Source organism: Carassius carassius, chromosome 2 (assembly GCF_963082965.1).
Source record: "Carassius carassius chromosome 2, fCarCar2.1, whole genome shotgun sequence".
NCBI classification, from domain to species: domain Eukaryota; kingdom Metazoa; phylum Chordata; class Actinopteri; order Cypriniformes; family Cyprinidae; genus Carassius; species Carassius carassius.
In genome coordinates, this window is record NC_081756.1 from 12,157,976 (window position 1) to 12,177,304 (window position 19,329).

At 37.6% G+C, this 19,329-nt stretch overlaps 1 protein-coding gene and 1 long non-coding RNA gene across 3 annotated transcripts in view; both read left to right on the plus strand.

The window, feature by feature from the left end:
* The first annotated feature begins 12,531 nt into the window (after positions 1 to 12,531).
* Positions 12,532 to 15,903, plus strand: LOC132096802 (uncharacterized). The gene is made up of 7 exons (XR_009422619.1): positions 12,532 to 12,617; positions 12,778 to 12,828; positions 12,921 to 13,133; positions 14,137 to 15,039; positions 15,160 to 15,210; positions 15,403 to 15,594; positions 15,723 to 15,903. It is a non-coding gene; the product is annotated as an uncharacterized LOC132096802 (long non-coding RNA).
* Positions 15,904 to 16,283: 380 nt separating this feature from the next.
* The window catches only part of LOC132096817 (cytidine deaminase-like), a 13,043-nt gene continuing 9,997 nt past the window's right edge, over positions 16,284 to 19,329 (plus strand). Inside the window, exons 1-4 of one of the 2 annotated variants that reach the window (XM_059502454.1) lie at positions 16,284 to 16,464; positions 16,576 to 16,687; positions 17,156 to 17,213; positions 17,345 to 17,475. In XM_059502454.1, coding sequence (XP_059358437.1) covers positions 16,386 to 16,464; positions 16,576 to 16,687; positions 17,156 to 17,213; positions 17,345 to 17,458 — 363 coding nt within the window. In that variant the 5' untranslated portion in view covers positions 16,284 to 16,385 and the 3' untranslated portion in view covers positions 17,459 to 17,475. Of the gene's footprint in view, positions 16,465 to 16,575; positions 16,688 to 17,155; positions 17,214 to 17,344; positions 17,559 to 19,329 lie in introns of those variants that run through there. The other variant, XM_059502445.1, reaches the window with a different exon arrangement.

A 19,329-nucleotide genomic window follows, 5' to 3' on the forward strand; every position in this document is an offset into this window, starting at 1 on the left:
TAATTTCTAGAACTGCTCTGTGTCACTTAATGTGCATTTTACTTTTTTTGAGAAAACGATCATCATATACAGAGACAGCAGTTTCAAAAAAACACCAATGTTTCAGGAGTTTATTACACAGAATACGTCACATGCTTATTAGATAACTGTATTGATTTATGATAAGTTTATGTATATGCTTTCATTTATTATTCTTTAATTTTCACAAATTTAGAAAAGTAATCAAAAAGTACTCAAAAGTAATTAGTTACATTACTTTAATAAAGTAATTGAAAAAGTTACACTACTATTACATTTTAAACAGGGTAACTTGTAATCTGTAACCTATTACATTTCCAAAGTAACCTTCCCAACACTGGTTTTGTGTGCATTGAACTGTTACTAGTTTTAGTGCAGTGTTGTGCTTATACTATGGATTTCGAGGAACAAACTGCAACACTGCAGTTTTATGGGTTATGGGATTTAAATGCTGCCATGATTCAAAACTGAAAATACAGGTCTGAAATGTTGAAACTAAGTGTTCGAAAACTCAAAATCTTACAAAAAAAGTTTTGCAAGATCGAAAAATAAGATTTGCAAGCTTGCAAAATGTAAAAAAAAATAAAAATATCTCTGCAAACATTGTTGTTTTTGAGATTTCCTTCTTCAGAACTGCAACATTTTTTTACGATGTTGCGCAAATAATTTTTCAGAGTTTCAAATTTGTCAGTGTTCTCCCACTGTATTAGATTGTTTTCCAGATTTGAAACCTTGTAAATGGTGATCTGAAAACTGGTGTGCGAATGTGTGAATTTTTTTTTGAAACTCTGAAAACAGAGCTTTGCAGGCTTGCAAAGTGGTAAAAAAAATTACATCTCTTCAAACATAATTTTGTTTTTGAGTTTTCCCTCTTCAGAAGTGCAACACTCTTTTTTTATGGTGTTGTGCAATCATTTTTTCAGAGTTTCGAATTTGTCACTGTTCTCCCAGTGTATAGTTTGTTTTCAAGATTTGAAACCTTGTAAATAGTGATCTGAAAACTGGTGTGCGAATAGGTGAAAAAAAGTTTTGAAACTCTGAAAACTGAGGTACGAAAGGGCGAAACTTATTACATTACATTACATTTGCACTCCTATTGCAGACTATTTTTTCAGAGCTGAGTTTACAAAACCCACTTTGCGGAGATACGCACACACAGTTGCGAGCTTGCGTCTCACGTGATTTGTGGCAGTGTTGTCACGCAGCTCTGCTCTGAAACTCAGACTGAGCGAAAATGAAGCTTCGCAACCTCGCAAATAAAAAAAAGCCTGGAGGGAGGGCCTTCTGCTCTTGGCCAATGCTTTGCTGTCTGCTGACGTACAGTCCAATCACAAGTCGTATTTACTGGAAAGGTGGGATTGACCGACTTTTCCGCCAATGACAAAAGCGCACAGGATACGCAAACAGAGGATGCACAGATTTATGTCCACAAGGCGGTCCGTCAGCTCTATCCTCTCTCAATCCGTCACAAACAGCGTATGAGGACAATGGAAGCAATAAAAAACAACAAATATACAAGTGCTATAACAAGTCTCCGTTAGCTTACACGTAACAAAGGCTTTTAAATAAAATAATAAAGAAATACTGATAACAGATAGAATAGAAAAAGAATAGAGCAAGCTAGAGTTAGAGGTTTTTTTTTGACTTTGTTAATTGTATAATAAAAGAAAACCGATAGAATACAAAATAATAGAAAGCTTAATATTATTCTTTTTTTAAGAATAGTGAGTGTTAAAGTTAGAAGGTCAAATACATTTGGAAGAGATGTGTTTTAAGCCGATTCTTGAAGATAAGGATTGGGTACAGACAATCCAGTAAAGATTTGCCCAAACGAAGGTCTGAGACTACAGAATATCCTCAATGCAGAAAGCACTCTCTTTCACTCACACACAGTATCAATTTTAGCATGTGGTGGAGAACAAATAGTTTATCATATGTTTTAAGCATTATATATTTATTAGCCTACTTATTTATGTTATGTTATATATATATATATATATATATGAAAATACAGATGTTAAGATTATAATTCAGGTTTATTTTTACAAAATATAGATTTTTAAACGTCTCAATACATATAGCCTATAGTGATTGCAGAAAAAAGTTAACCATGCATTCATAAATTTGTAATAGGCAATTATTTATAATTTTACTGAAATATTTTAATAAAAGTACAAAATACACTGTAGACCTTTCTGAATATTTCAATATAATATCTAAATATTCTTTTGGATGCACTATTGAAGTCACTTTAATTGTAATATTCGGTCTCTACATGAAGAGAGAGTCAGTGGTCCACTGCGTGAGGAAAGTGAGTCGTGAGGAAAGTTAATCGTTCGCTGCTTTAAGGAACGTGAGTCACCAGCTGAGGAAAGTGAGGTGAGTGTGTATACTGATGCACCGCCGGTCTATCAGTGGTAAACTCAGTGGCTACTGGCAATTGTATGGTGAATTTCAGCGATAAGTGGGTAAACCTTTATTTTAGAACTGGACCACGACGGGACCGCCTTGTGGACATAAATCTGTGCATCCTCTGTTTGCGTATCCTGTGCGCTTTTGTCATTGGCGGAGCAGTCGGTCAATCCCACCTTTCCAGTAAATACGACTTGTGATTGGACTGTACGTCAGCAGACAGCAAAGCATTGGCCAAGAGCAGAAGGCCCTCCCTCCAGGCTTTTTTTTATTTGCGAGGTTGCGAAGCTTCATTTTCGCTCAGTCTGAGTTTCAGAGTAGGGATGGGCGATACCACACTTTTAGGATTCGATACGATACCGATACTTTTTCTTGCATTTTCATCGATACCGATACCGTTCATTTCTTATTGGCAATTTTTGTCAGTAAAAATATTATTACATTTAAGACAAATCACATGACAAATACGGACCATTTATACAAAATTTATTATGGTCAATACATAAAATAAAAATTAAAATAAATAACATAAATATGAATGAAATAAATTAAATATGAACAAAAACATACACATTTTCACTTTTCTTATTTCTCAAAAAAAAGAAAAAAAAGATCAATCTTGGTAGAAAAAGCTAAAAGGAAAAAAAAAAAAAAAAAAAAAAACCCCGAATACATCATAACAATGTTATGTTTCGAGCCTCTTTGTAGAAGTAAACATGTAACACTTCACTGAATCAAAAACATGAAGTCATAAAGATCATGATAAACTAGGATTTACTTATCCTATAAACCTGCATAACAAAGACAGTTGTTCCCTGAGAAAATGAACTTGGAAAAATGAACTAGAAAACTGTCTGACACCATCACGCTTTTAGTGCACTCAAGATATGTCGTCACACTTTACTGAAGTTTCAGATTGCTGTTCAGAAAAAGTATCATATTCACATTTTTTGCTTTAAGACGATTACGCCTCTGGCTGATTATTTCTCCGGCCTTAGACGGCTTTTTGTGCTTGCTCGTACAGTTTGGGAATTTCACCTGTCATCATGGATTTCCGACAAGGGATCTGGTATCGGGGATCCAACACCTTCATAAAATGCCGGAAACCTTGATCCTCTACCATTGAAATGGGTTGTAAGTCCTTCACAATCATTTTGGCCAGGCCCATTGTGATAGCACGTGCTCTTTGAGACTCACCTGAAAAGGATAAAGTTTTCACGTCACTTTCCAATTAACTGTCATATCTGAAGCTGCAGAAGTTTGTGATATATAATTAATGAAATATGAAATTATGGTTTCCAAATGTAAGAAATCATGTTACAGATTAAAACCAATATCCCAACATCATAGTTTTTAATATTTTCTTTTCAATGGAAAAAATAAAACTGTCATGCAAAGATGAAAAATCCCCCAAATTGTATCTCATATTTTCTTATCTTGTTTTAATACTCTGAGCCAGCAATTTTCAACTTCTGTAAATTCCCCTTTAAGGTGTGGAAATTATTTGAATTTCAGATAATTATTTAAACAAAATATTCAGTAAACATTACTAAAAACCAAGACCTAGGCTAATCAACAACTAGACAGTAACGTTACTGGATATACTTATCCCCTTCACCTGAAGTGTCTGTTAAAATTAGATTGTGATTGTAATATTTATAGACTTTATCACTCCACTGTCAAGTCTGTACCTGGATACACTTGGCTATTTTGCAGACTCTCGTGCAGGGTCTTCTGCCGGACTGCGGGTGGTGCAGGAGACTGGACTTTCACAGCAGCCTCTGCCTGTCTTTTTTCAAGCTCACTGTAGGTCTCGGGGTGCGTCGTCTTTAGATGTTTGAATAAATTGCTTGTGTTGCTGCTGTGGGAAACTTTTTTATCACACACTTGGCACCTTGCCGTGAGTTTATCGACTGGTGAAAAATAACACCACACCACGCTTCGTTTTTTGTCTGCCATATTATATGCTTCTTAGTTCAACTTCTTTCCCTCCGACTCCCGCTTTCGTGCTGGGCTGGTAGTCTTGGCTGGCTCAGCTGTGTGTGTGTGTGTGTGTGTGTGTCGTTGTCGGCTGTGACGCTCAACAATGACGCTCGCTCATTCGCTCGTCTCCTGTCACGTGACATGGACCAGCTCAATACGCCGCCACTGGTACAGCCAGGGGTGTCCCGGCACATAGTAATTTAAGGAAGTAATCTAAAACAGCTGAAAGTGATACATATTACAATTAGTGATACAATTATAATTTTTTAGTTTATATCGATATTTTTTTAAGGAAATCGATGCCAAATGAGTAGCGCGAGGATATCGATCTATCGATACTACAGGATCGATACGCCCATCCCTATTTCAGAGCAGAGCTGCGTGACAACACTGCCACAAATCACGTGAGACGCAAGCTCGCAACTGTGTAAATAACTGTGAGAGATATTTTTATTTTTTTTACATTTTGCAAGCTTGCAAATCTTATTTTTCGATCTTGCAAAACTTTTTTTGTAAGATTTTGAGTTTTCGAACACTTAGTTTCAACCTTTCAGACCTGTATTTTCAGTTTTGAATCATGGCAGCATTTAAATCCTATACAGTTTGGGGTGGGTGAAGGAAGGATCACACATTATTTTTATTAAGGAACAGAATTTTTTCAAGTGTGTTGGGGCTTAGACGATTCATCCTTTTGGACAGAACCTCTCCAGCCATGGAAAAGATCCTTTCGCATGGAACAGAGGATGCGGGGGATAGGGCTGGACGATTATTTCCTAAAGTCAAAACCTCGATTAATTGAACATTTTACCTCGATTACGATTAATGAACGATTGTTTTGTTTCTGTTTTGTTTGTTTGCCCTCATAGTTCACTGACAAGGTTTGTACTGTGAACAGGGCCACAGTTGGGGTTTGCGGGTTCAGGTTGTACCAGTGGGCCCTGTTTGAAAGTGTTTAATTTGTATGTTTGTTCTGTTTTTTTGTTCATCAACATGCCCGCCACGTCCCAGAATGCAACGCAGCGCCAAAGCCCTTTTAGGCGCGGTCACTTTAAGAGACTATGAATGCATCCAATATAGGCTACTACACAATACGATTTTTTTCTCAACTGTTTACTTTAACTTAAGACATAACTGACAGTTTTTTCGAACATATTATCCAAGACTGGTATTTTCACATATTTTTATGTGTTTTTGTCGGTACAAGAGCAAAAACAGACAAATTCCGTATTCAAGTGTTTTGAGACGCCTCTCTCTGTGTGAGCCCTGAACGTAAGTGGGCTCTTACACATCCTTTTCTGTTTGTTTAAACTGCGATTTGTTTTTGTTCGTTGAGGTGCAGGAGGAACTTAAAGGAGAACTTTGCAAACGAGAGGTCGGTTCAGTGTTGCTGTCTGTAAGACGCGGCTCTCTCTCTCTCTGCGTGCGCACCGAGCACAGATAGTTCCTTCAAAAGTAGAAAAATATGCTATAATACGTTTTGAGATTCTAAGATACTTTAGTGATAAATCACAGGACAGCACTGACAACTGTGTTCCTCTGTGCACGCGATCTTCACAGATATGAGTTTTCGTGCCACAATGCAGCTGCGCGAACATGGTAGCTCGATATAATAATACACATCAGATCGTCTAATCGCTTGAACGTCCAAATCATAAAAAAATACATCTGACAAAGTTTAGTGAAGACTTAAGGCTCACCGCTCACGCGCCATCACTATGTGTTGAACCAGCGTTCACCTCCGTGTTTTGCTTTTATGCCACTGACTGGCAGAATCATGTGGCTACACACGCTTTTAAGGGGGAACTAGTATTAACAGGAAATAACCGAAATAACCGACATGGGAAAATTACGTCGATTAGAGGGTCTAAATTTCGGTTTCGATTACTTTTCGATTAGCCTAATCATACAGCCCTAGCGGGGGAACATAAAAATGTCAGTGCCAGCTGGTATAAATGAGGATACAGATGTTTATGTTGAGCCCAATATACTAGTGGATCCTCAGATCTTGTGAGATTCACTTCGGATAATTATTGATTTGATTTGATTGATAAAGATTGTTAGTAGTCTTTTCATGCTCGTGCAGTGCTCAATAATGCCTGAGCATGGAGGAGGTGTTATTGTTGTATGTCAGCTCCTTTAGGCACAGCAAGCATTTCACCTAGAAACATAAACGAATAGACAATATAATACAGCCTTATAGTGAGTATTATTATTAGATCAAGACAGTAAAACAATAATAATACACATACCTTATTGTGTGACCCACCATTTAAAAAAACTCCCAGACAGGGGAGGATTCTTGCTGTCTCCTTTACAAGGAAAAAGGAAGATGTCACAAAAAGCAAACAAATCCAAAAGGGCAATCCAAATCAAAAAGCAGTCCAGTCTAAATCCAAAAAACCAAAGCAATCCAAAAAATCTTATCTAATTAATATAACAATACTATAATATAACTAATTAATAATAACAATATACTATAACTAATATAACCTGATATAATCTAATTATATACAGCCCTAACACATAGTTATGACACAATAACAACGACGACACAACTATCTAACTCTATCTCTGACTCTACTACAACTGATTAATCTACTCTTGACAACACCCACAAGGTGGCGTGAGTTTCGAACCCCCTTTACCCGGAAACGACACTCAGACCGAACCGATGACGTGTCCACACAAACCGAGGCCTCGTTTGTCATCAGTCATGTGATTTCCATGTTAACAACACAAGCCTCAAAACGCGGCTTCATCTGGCACGCCCCTTTTTTCTTGACACAAGCTCCGACGCCTCGGTTCAAATGTCACATCACTAGATGTAGAAGTAAGACAGTAAAGAGAACACTGGTTCATGGCATAGGGTCTCATAGTGTGTTTATTGGACATACGCCAAGGACATAAAGCATCCTGACAAATATATAGAACATATATTAAACTACAACATGGTGTCAGAAAATGGTTCAAGTGAGTACAGCGAACAGACTGTCGATAAGATCTGAACGTCACGCCAGCGAAGTTTTGAATGCTAAAGGCTAGCGAATATGGACCAGTTTAAGCTGCCAATGCCATTTTTGTTAAAGGGCAATTTAGCAGAAAATTGGCGAAGATGGGAACAACGTTATCGTCTGTACATGACCGCAACGGGAGCGAATACCAAACCGGAGCCAGTCAAAATTGCAATTCTGCTACACACCATCGGAGAAGAAGCATTAGAAGTGTATAATACACTTACCGTCCGTCTTGCCGATCAAGAGAACGAGACGATAGAAGACGTGCTCACAGCATTCCAAGATTATTGTAGTCCACAAAAAAACATTGTATTTGAAAGACATCAGTCACATCCCATGGCAGAAGGCATCACAGTGGATAGATTTGTCACAGAGCTGAGACAGAAAAGCAAAGACTGTGAGTTTGGCCCGATTGAGAATGACATGCTGAGAGATAAGCTGGTGTTTAGCATAACGAACGCTTCTCTTAAAGAAAGATTACTCTGAGAAAATGATTTGTCGCTGCACAGAGCTTGTGAAATATGCAGAGCAACAGAGTTAGCCAAGACGCAGATACAGGCCATGCAAAGTGCAACAGTTGTTCAAGACTCTCAAGTGAACGCTATAAAGAAGGCAACAGACCAGAAGAAAATAAGCGTAAGACGAAAGACCAACAAGAAAACAACTATGCGAAACTGCAGCAGATGCGGAAAGAGCCATGAGCCTTGCCAATGCCCAGCATTCGGTGCAGTATGCCACAAGTGTGGTAAGAATAACCACTTTGCCATGGTATATCATGCAATCACTCGCAACGAGAACAGAACAAAGACTGTGCACAGCATAAAAGGTGAAATAGAATCCATGTACATTGGCACTTTAACACAAAGTCAAGTGCAAGAGATAGACCACACAAAAGACAGTATATGGTACACAACAGCTACCATCAGAGGCGTACAGATAAAGTTCAAGCTAGACACAGGAGCAGAGGTGAATGTGCTACCTGTATCCATAGTCCAGAAGATCCCTGGTCAAGTTAAGCTTCAGCCTACATCAACCGTTTTAGTGGCATTTGGAGGAATACGATCCTCCCCGACAGGTGTTGTGTTGCTGAAATGCAAAACAGACAAAAGTCACAAGCAATTTACAGTTTTATGTGTCCGATCAAGCAGATATACCGATCCTGAGCAGAACAGCGTGCGAGCAGCTACGGCTGGTGAAAAGGATTGAGGTGCTTGCAGAGAAGTCTGTGACTACCAAAGAGGACCTGGTTAGAATGCATCCATCAGTCTTTAAAGGGTTTGGTGAGTTCCCAGGTGTTCATCATTTACACATAGATCAAACAATCATGCATATCATTCATGGATGCAGAAACATTCCACTAGCTGTTCGAGATAAGCTTAAAGAGAAACTTCAAGAGCTTGTGCACAGAGGGGTCATAACACCTGAAACAGAACCCAGAATGGGTAAACAGCCTGGTCATCACACAAAAAAAGAATGTATCACTAAGGGTATGTTTGGATCCTCGTGATTTGAACAAAGCCATTAAAAGACAGCACTTTTCCATTCCCACAACTGAAGAAGTGTGCAGCAATTTGTCAGGGAAGTCTATTTTCACCATTCTTGATGAGAAAGATGGTTACTGGCAAATCAAATTAGATGAACCGTCCTCAAAGCTCTGTACTTTTAACACACCCTGGGGAAGATATAGATTCTTGAGATTACCGTTTGGCATCAAGTCTGCAAGTGAGGTGTTTCAACAGAAAAACTGTGAGACCTTTGGTGACATACAGGGAGTCCACGTCATTGCAGACGACATGATAATAGCAGCCACGTCACAACAGGAACATGATGACATCCTCGCTAAAGTAATGGAGAGAGCAAAAGCAGTCAATGTGAGATTCAAAGGTTATAAGATCCAGTTTAAGATAAGTACTGTGAAATACATGGGGCACATCATCTCAACCGAGGGCCTGCGACCAGACAAGGCAAAGGTGAAGGCGATCATGGACATGCCTCCTCCAGAAGATAAACAAGGTCTTCAACGCCTACTGGGTATGACCAAGTACTTAGCTCAGTAGATCCCCAATGAAGCTTCAATCACAGCACCCCTGAGACAGTTGCTGAGGAAGGATGCTGTATGGCAATGGAACCCACGAAATGATGCTGCTTTAGAGAGATTGAAGTCAGCTATCACACAGGCGCCTGTCTTGAGGTTCTACGACCACAAGAAGCCACTAACGATACAGGCAGATTCGTCAAAAGACGGCTTAGGAGTGTGTCTCTTCCAAGAAGGACACCCTGTGTGTTATGCATCATGGGAACTCACTGACACTGAGCAAAGATATGCTCAAATTAAGAAAGAGTTGCTCGCCATATTCTAAGCAGCAAGGAAGTTTCATCAGTACATATACAGCAAGCCAGTGATGGTACAATCAGATCATAAGACCCTGGAGAACATCATGCAGAAAAAAACTGTGCAAAGCCCCTGCAAGATTGCAACGAATGCTACTACAATTGCAGAAATATGATCTGAACATAGCATACACACCGGGCAAGCCCATGTATATAGCTGATACGCTATCACGTGCGACTGCGAGCAAAGAGGTTGATGAGGCTGGAGATCTCTATAATGAGAAAGTCATGCATGGCTTGGAAGACACTGATGCACTGAGTCCACAGACTGTGCAGCAATTAAAAGAGGCCACTGCAGCTGACCAAGTCCTGCAGGATCTGTGTGAAAAGGTAAAGTCAAAATAGTTATACCTCACACATTCAAAAAAGTAATTCTAGAGAAACTGCATATAGCTCATCAAGGTGTCCAGAGAACAAAAGCCAAAGGAAGAAAATCCATCTACTGGCCTGGGATGTCACGGGACATCGAGATGATGGTGGACAGCAGAAAGAGACGCTCATCACACACGATGTTCCAGATCTACCATGGTTGAAGGTTGGTGTGGACATTTTTGAGTTCAGAGGCCAGTCTTTTCTATTGATGGTGGACTATTTGTCAAAATATCCTGAGGTCCTCAACCTGTCAGACAAGTCAGCCCACACAGTCATACTGAAAATGAAATCTGTTTTTGCCAGACATGGTATCCCGAAAGAAATAGTGAGTGACAATGTTCCATTTGCAAGTTACGAAATGAAGTCATTTGCAGCATCATGGGATTTCAAGCTCACACATTCCAGCCCAGGATACCCTCAATCAAATGGACTGGCAGAAAGGGCAATAAAGACTGTCAAACATGCACTAAAGAAAGCACTACAAACAGGCACAGACCCACATCTAGTGCTGCTGTTGCTGAGAAACACTCCAGTGACAGGCCTGAATGAGTCCCATGCACAAATGTTAATGGGAGGAGTCCTACGGAGCACAATCCCATGTTCTAGTGCCGTGCTCCAACAGTCGACCCCACAATCTGTACACAAGAGGCTGGTGGGTTTGCAGTCACGAATGAGGTATCAATACAACCATAATTCCAAGACACTACCTGAGCTACCTCCTGGCACTACAGTACACAAGCAGACCAGACATGGTTGGAAGCCCGCTGTGGTGGTGCATAAGAGAGCCTCGGTCATACACGGTGCAGACACCAGCTGGAAAGGCATTCAGGAGAAACAGGCGCCACTTGAGGAAAATACATTGAAGTCTGTTCAACAATGTTGATCCTGACGGATAAGTGGAGGAAGTACCGACTCAGACACCGCGACAACCTGACCAAGCATCTGAGATTGCGCCGGAAAGGGTGGATGAGTATCTAGCATGCCACACTAGAAGTGGTAGAACAGTAATCCGGCCAAAGAGATATAATGATTATGTCATGGACATGTAAAAAAAAAAAAAAAAAAAAAAAAACCTAAGAGAGAGTAGAGGAAGCAAAACAGCTCTCTATGACATAATGGCAAAATGTAATTGAACAAGTTAGTAATGTTCTAAATGTAAGGTTTGGTTAGTGATGCTAAAGTTCAGCTAAAGTCACTGTTGTATAGGCTTTAATACGTAAATGAGGAGATCTGAGTTAAGTAAATTTGAATGTAAAAATCATATCTTTTTTTGATTTGGAAAAAGGGGATGTGGTGGATTTGAGTGAGATACTCTGTGTAGACTAAGTTGACTTGTGTGTTTGATGTGTGATTGATTGATTGCTCTGGCCTGAGAGGCGCATGTGGGTTGATGTAGAAGTAAGACAGTAAAGAGAACACTGGTTCATGGCATAGGGTATCATAGTGTGTTTATTGGACATACGCCAAGGACATAAAGCATCCTGACAAATATTTAGAACATATATAAAACTACAACAATATACAAGATGCATATATCCGGCTGGTAATGTCTTTTCTCAGATAAAGGCTACTGAGGAGAAAGCAGAAGATTTCACATGCAAACAATTTTGCGCAATTTGGAAAAGCAGAAGACCCTTTCGTTCGAAAGTCTGGGGTCATTAAGGTTTTCAGTGGTTTTAAAGAAGTACTTTATGCTCAAGCAAGAAATCCGTTAATTAGAGCAATTTTAAAACGTTTGTGTGTGTGAATTTCTGATTCTAACATGCTGATTTTATTTTTTTATTTTTTTAAAGCATAGAAAGTTAAAAAGGACAGCACTTATTTGAAATGGTAGTGTATTGTAATATTGTAAATGTCTTTACTGCCAATTTAATGTCATCGTTAGTGTGTTACTTCTCTTGAGGTCATTTTACAATAACACCAAGATGATCTCACTGACGGTTTTGGTGGAGGCTAATTAGTAATGAAATGTTTCCTTTCGCTTTAATAAGACCGCTTCATAGTGGAAAGCATGTGGCTCACCGCGGAAACGAGTTTCACTCTGATGTAACATAACGCTAGGTTTTGACTCAAGGGGTTAATTGTAAGTTAGGAAATACTGGAAATCCTAGCTACTTTAAGTAAGACACATAAAGAAGAATTTCGCCATTCTTAATGTTATGAGGTGAACACACTACACAGTTATGCTGTTTAAAGCCTGACAGGAGACGCAAGAGTAAACTTTTGTCAACATTTACGCTGAAGTGAGGGACTTTTAATTATCCTTAGAGCCATGTATTCCATTTTAATAATCGACATAGTTTAATGTCTAATGATATCTTATATTTTTCTTATTTTTAAACAAAGTAATAGTTCATATTCAGTTACTATCATACATTCTGAGAATGGACGATTCAAAGCCATCACCATTTTTAACATCACTGTTTGGTAAGAATATGATGTCTTTTTATCTGTTAAACTAATATAACATCTCTCTCTCTCTCTCTCTCTCTCTCTCTCTCACTCTCTCAAATGTTTCTAGTTTTAGTGTATACTTGACAAAGTATGTAAACATTATTATTGTCTGAGCAATCTGTTTATTTTTCAGTGGTACTGACTGTTGTTGTTCTGGGGGTTATAATTGCTGCCATTGGAATTGGTAAATCATGCATTTTTACCTCATTATTCACTGTTGTCTGTGCTAGAAACATTGCCTTTGTAAACCAAACCTGCCTTTTTTTTATTTTTTAGGGGCCTACTTTCTGAGAGACTGTCCTGTCCAGCATTACATCCCAGTCTACCTTATAGTATTTGGTGTATTTGTTTTGCTTGTTCTGATAGTAAGCCTGGGCTTATTGTGTGGTACACTTGCAAAGGATGCCTTTGAGTTGCTGCTGTTGTCTATCCTGATCACCTCCGTCAGCGCCATCCTCTACCTATTTGTTGTCTGCTGGTTCATCACAGGTGAGTATATGTGACCCTGGAGCACAAAACCAGTCTTAAGTCGCTGGGGTATATTTTTAGCAATAGCCAAAAAAACAAACATTTTATGGTCAAAATTATTTTTTTATTTTTTTTAATGCCAAAAATCATTAGGATATTAAGCAAATAGGCTATCATGTTCCGTGGAAATGTTTTGTAAATTTCCTACCATAAATATATCTAAACTTAATTTTTGATTAGTAATATGCATTGCTAAGAACTTAATTTGGACAACTTTTAAAGGTGATTTTTCTCAGTAATTTGATTATTATAATTTTTTTTGGCACCCTCAGATTCCAGGTTTTCAAATAGTTGTATCTCAGCCACGTGTTGTCTATTCCTACAAACCATACATCAATGGAAAGAAAATTTAGAAAAATTGACACTTAAGACTGGTTTTGTGGTCCAGGGTCACATATTTGTCAAACAGGAGTTACAGAAGGAGGGGTGATGGTATTTTATAGGAAAAATAATGGAGAAATGCATGTGAAAGAAGGTTAAACATTCTCTGCAGCTAAAAAATAAAATGTGTAGTCTAGTGCCATAATGCCAAGGCATAATTAACCACTGGCAAAATGGGGCTTTAATTTGTTTTTTTAATTGGTGTCACAGAGGGAAAATGTCTGTGGCTAAAAGGTAGGAAAACTTCAACACCCATAATACCCATAAGGCTTAAGAGCAGGGAATACAAAATGCAGAAGTACAAGCTGCAGTTTTCACAAAAGTCCAGCAGACTTTTGCTGACATGAATATCTCTGTGCAGATATCATAGAAAAATAATACACTTTGTCCATTTACCTAAACTACATTGTAACAAGCTGTTTGACGATCGGTGGACTACCCTTTAAATTAAACTGGAAAATATTTGCAAAAATACATTTAAAATAGAGAAGGACATAAAAAAAGAATATTAATTTTGTTGTTTAAATTTCACAGATATCAAATTAATATTTAACTCCACTAAAGCTTTCTCTGTGTATTCCAGGGAGTGTCTGGATATATTCTGTACATCCACCCAGTTATGACCCAACAAATGGACAGAACTACTGCAACAAAACTCTGTACCTCTTTGCATTCTGGTTGAATACAGTCTGTTATGGCTGTTTGGCTGTCCTGCTGCTTTGTAGTGGATTTTCAGTGCTTTATATCTGTGTAAAGAATACTTGCCAAAGGCCACAGTCATTGGCTTCAAACTCTCAGCAACAAGCATAAGATGTTTTGTAATATGCATGATTTAATTCAAATTACAATTTAATTATACATTTGATCATTGTGTTCCCCAAGAATCAAATCCATGACCTTGATATTATATCCTATTTTCTAGTATAGGGCTACAGAAAATCACCTGTTTTGAGATCACCTGTATAATTATATATTTACATCCAGTTCAAAATCAAGGCCTAGGCTTGAAGATAATGTACAGCTCAACTTGAAAAATATCAATATAAATCCAATATATACTGTCACCGCAATGTGTAATAGTCATACTACTCAAATTTTGTTAACCTAATTTTTTTATATAAATAAAAATGTACATAGAGGCAAAAAGGTGGTTGCTATGCTTCAGTTTGGGTTTGCAAAAACAGTTTCTCAACATTTTGCCAAAGGAAGTGTTTTTAAAGCTACTGGCTCAGTCTGCTGACCACAGAACTGTGAAAACATACTGGTTGACTCCGAGCAGCTCTGTCCGCTTTAACTTCAATATTCTGTTCCCATCTTCATAATAAAGCTAATTTTGGGAGAGTTCTCCTCATATTTGAAAGCCTATGAGGCCATTTTTATTTTATTTTATTTATTTTTCTAATATAAAAATTACATTCTTATGAACTATTTAAGAAATTATTGAAGATGGAGACTACTGAGACAGCTGCCAGAAAATCTTTAATTGGTAAGAATATCAAGAAAGCTTTAAAATGGTGTGTGTGTGCATATATATATATATATTTCCCCAATAACTAATAAACCAAAAAAAATACAAAAATACAACTCTTCTTATTTTTTTTTCCAGTGATGATAAACATGATTGCATGGATGATTTTGATAACAGCTACTGGATTAGGTAAAGAGCAGTTTATGTTTACAGTATAAAATATTGAAAAGATGATTAGTGCTGTAAATGCTTGCTTTTAATTAATAAGTGTATATCAATTATCAAAGAAGAGGAGAAGCTTTATCGCACCACTAGAAGCCTGTTGTTGTTTTTTTGTTTTTTGTTTTTTTTACTTATGGCTGTTTGGATTAATGTTTCTAGGAGCAATTCATTTTCATGAGTGCCCTGTTCAGCCAAACCTCTCCATCTATGTGACTGTGGTTGGAGTGACTGGTTTGCTTTTACTGTTGGTCATGTACCTGAGGAACACTTTGGATGACTGTCTGCTGGCACGGTTCTGCAGTGCCTTCAGCTTTATGCTCTTCCTATTCATTGTGTGCTGGTTCTTTGCTGGTGAGGGAAAGAGATTTACATTACTGGTAGTGGCAGCTCAGTGTCAATATAACATTTTTATTCTTATTTATGTATATATAAATAATAGTGAAACTAAAACCAATGGTGTTCTCATTCTGTTCTTTCAGGTACCTACTGGATTTACTCCATATATCCTCCCAACTATGTTCCCACCAGAGACCACTGTCAGAGAACCCTGTATTTGTTTGCATTTTGGATTAACAATCTAGGCTATCTTTGTGTGTTTATACTGTCTCTGTTTGGTTTGTATATCATTTTAAAACCTATGCTTTCACCAATAGAACAGTATGCTCAAATTTAGATGCAGACTTGTAGATACATTCCAGTAATGCTCTGAAAATGCCCTGTATTATTTATACTGAGTGATCTTATTAAATGCATTTTTAAAAGCGGTATTGTTCTATTTTTTTTTAACATTAGCTATTTTTTGTATATGTCAGTATATATTTTTTATAATGAACAGTTGTAAATATCAAAATTAAAACACGTGCTAAATTATCAAAAATATTTATTTTTTCATGTATTTATGAATTTAGAGGGTTGTTAGGGTCGTTTTTGCCCCACCCACAGCACTTGCTCGAGGTCAGTTGTCCTGTCACAGCCCCCTTCCAAGAAATGTCATTATCTCTGTCGAGGTAAAAACAACTGTTCATAAAACTGCGGTATATTGACGCGCCTTTTTATTTTCTCCCGTTATTTTGTCCTTTCTTTTGTTGTTTCGTCATGAACGGGCTTAACTTTTGTGAATAAGTTGCGGAACTAGTAGCAAAATGCTTGCAGGCACGAGAAAGCACAGCAGGTTTCCAGTCGGTGCTGCCGTTTTGACGACAGGGGGCGCCATTATCACCGGTAGGCCGATGCACATGATTATTTATTTTATTTGACTGAACCAACATGATTCCACAGCATTTTATCATCTTATGCTCTCAGAGTGTTCATGACTTCCATTATGTGTTTTAGGCTGTAATGTTGAGGATGCCTCCTATGGTCTTACTGTATGTGCGGAGAGAACTGCGATACAGAGAGCGGTCGCAGAAGGCTACCGAAGATTTACAGCCATAGCTGTCACATGGTATATCATATATTCCCAATACAGGCTGACTTACTGAACAGAGAATATATATTTAGTACCGTATTTTCCGGACTATAAGTCGCACTTTTATCCATAGTTTGGCTGGTCCTGCGACTTATAGTCAGGTGCGACTTATTTATCAAAATTAATTTGACATGAACCGAGAGAAATGAACCAAGAGAAAACATTACCGTCTACAGCCACGAGAGGGCGCTCTATGCTGCTCAGTGCTCCTGAAGCCTACCCCTGAGCAGCATAGAGCGCCCTCTCGCAGCTGTAGACGGTAATGTTTTCTCTTGGTGCTTGGTTCTAAATAAATGCGACTTATAGTCCAGTGTGACTTATATATGTTTATATATGTTATTCCTCGTCATGACATATTTTTGGACTGATGCGACTTATACTCAGGTGCGACTTATAGTCCGAAAAATACGGTGTTTTAAAGAATCCTTTTCATCTCACCAACAGTGATATCAAAGATAGTTTTGTGGGACCCTGCGGTGCTTGTCGACAGGTATTAATGGAGGTATGGCTACATATTTGATCACATATAATGACAGTAATTACTTTTGAATTTTTTTCCATTTATCTCAGCTTTTTAAAATCCTTTCCTCTCACTTGCTCTTTTTTTTCTTTTTCAACCCTGTGTTGTATTAGTTTGGCACAGAATGGGACATTTACCTCACTAAGCCAGATGGAACCTATAAGAAGACCAGTCTCAGAGAGCTCCTGCCTTTAGCATTCACCCCAGCTCACCTGCAAAAGAACTAAATGCACTGCCCTCAGATGTAATTATTATATTTTTTTTTAATCTAAATTTAGGATTGATACCAACTATGAAGAATTAAAATGTGAAGTGCGCTGTACATAAGTTAGCCGCTTCTGAAGGCCATTTCAGTCACAACATCATCTCAGTCCCCACTAGAGAGCACCATACACCCCTGCAGTCTTCAAAAGATGTAGTACATAAGAATGGTCAGAAATCTTTAAACAGGTTTCATTGTATACCAGCTTTTTTAATGCATAGACTTGTTTGGCTTTTCTTTAAAATGTTAAACAAAAAGTTAGAGAGAATTTCTAAAGGATTTTTTTTATATACAAAAGTATAAAGTTACGCTGTCATAAGGACCTATTGAGGCTGTGTGAAATAATCTGGTCAATTTAGGCAGATGTCTATTGGTTGACCTAATTCACATGTACTTTCAAACGTCTGGGGAAAGTAAATAATATATATATTTTTTGAAGTACAGTAAATAACATTTATTTAGCAAGGGCACATTGATCAAAAGTGATAATAAAGATCTTTATAATATAAAAAAATATTTCTATATTTTAAAAAAATGCTGTTCTTTTGAACTTTCTATGCATCAAAGTATCCTAAAAAAAATGTAATTTAAAATATAAAATATACAGACATTAAATATTATTTTTTAACTGTGAATAAATTGTGAATTTTTGACTACTAAAATGATTTCTGAAGGATCTTGTGACACTGAAGACTGGAGTAATAACTTTTAACTGGTTAGATAGAACATGCAGGATGCCTTAAAACACAGCTTGATGAAGACCGTTTCCTAGTAGAGAAAATTATTGGCAATCCCTATGACCTTCCTATCCCGGGACTGTTTGAAATTCTCCTCACTGTGAGCCAGAGGGGGCTAACATACTGTGTTGTCACATGGGAAAAACACTCACACATTGTTCTCTTTGGTAGACTGAGAGGAAAAGTGTATATTAGTTGGTGGGAGAGAGCCACAACGAAAGACAACATGTCTTTGTCAGGACTATTTTTGTTTTCTGAACTAAAATGAAGCATTAAGAAAAATATGACAACAATCACATAAATGTTCAGAAAAATTCAAAATGAGGACTAAAGAGGGAAGTACCTTGGAAGTAAATATGTTCAGTGTGACAAGATTGCTGCTGATAGCAACCACAGTGATGATGCAAAAAACTTCCATGCTAATGCAATGCTACTAGGGAAAGTATACACACCATGAGGCACTTAAGAATTCCGTCTTTTTTGTTCCCATAATTGCATTCACAAGAAAGCACACTATGTTTATACTGTATATACAATTTAACCCTGTAAAATCTTTAAAAAATCCCCCACCAGAATACAGTGCATTCAAAATAGTGGAAACCAAAAGATAAAGCAGATACATGAAATAAAACTTTTGTTTGTGTTTGTATCTACATTCATATGAAACAAGCCATCATGTGCTTGTATGATACTGTGGCCTATGCCTTTTTTTTAAAGAACTGAAATGAAAAGCTTTTAGGGTTTTTTCTTTTTAACACATACATAATAGTGAAATGGCAATCTAGATTATCTGTATTTTTAAAAGATTATGAAAAGTTGTGGAGGAGAAAAAAGGATGGTTACTTTAACTGTCTCTTATCAACAGCCACTTGATCAAAAGATTCATCCTGTGTGTGCTTAAGCTTTTGTTACAGTTCAACCAGATGTTTTATGACATGATTGTGGCAGTAAATGCATTAGAAGACGATTCGGTCTTGCACTTTATAAGTTATTCTGATCAGAACAATCTCAAGACCATCTGTAGCCTATATGAGAGAGCACAATTTTTCCACTTTACCCATGTTTTTCATTAAGGAGAGTATTGGTTCTCATGGGCATG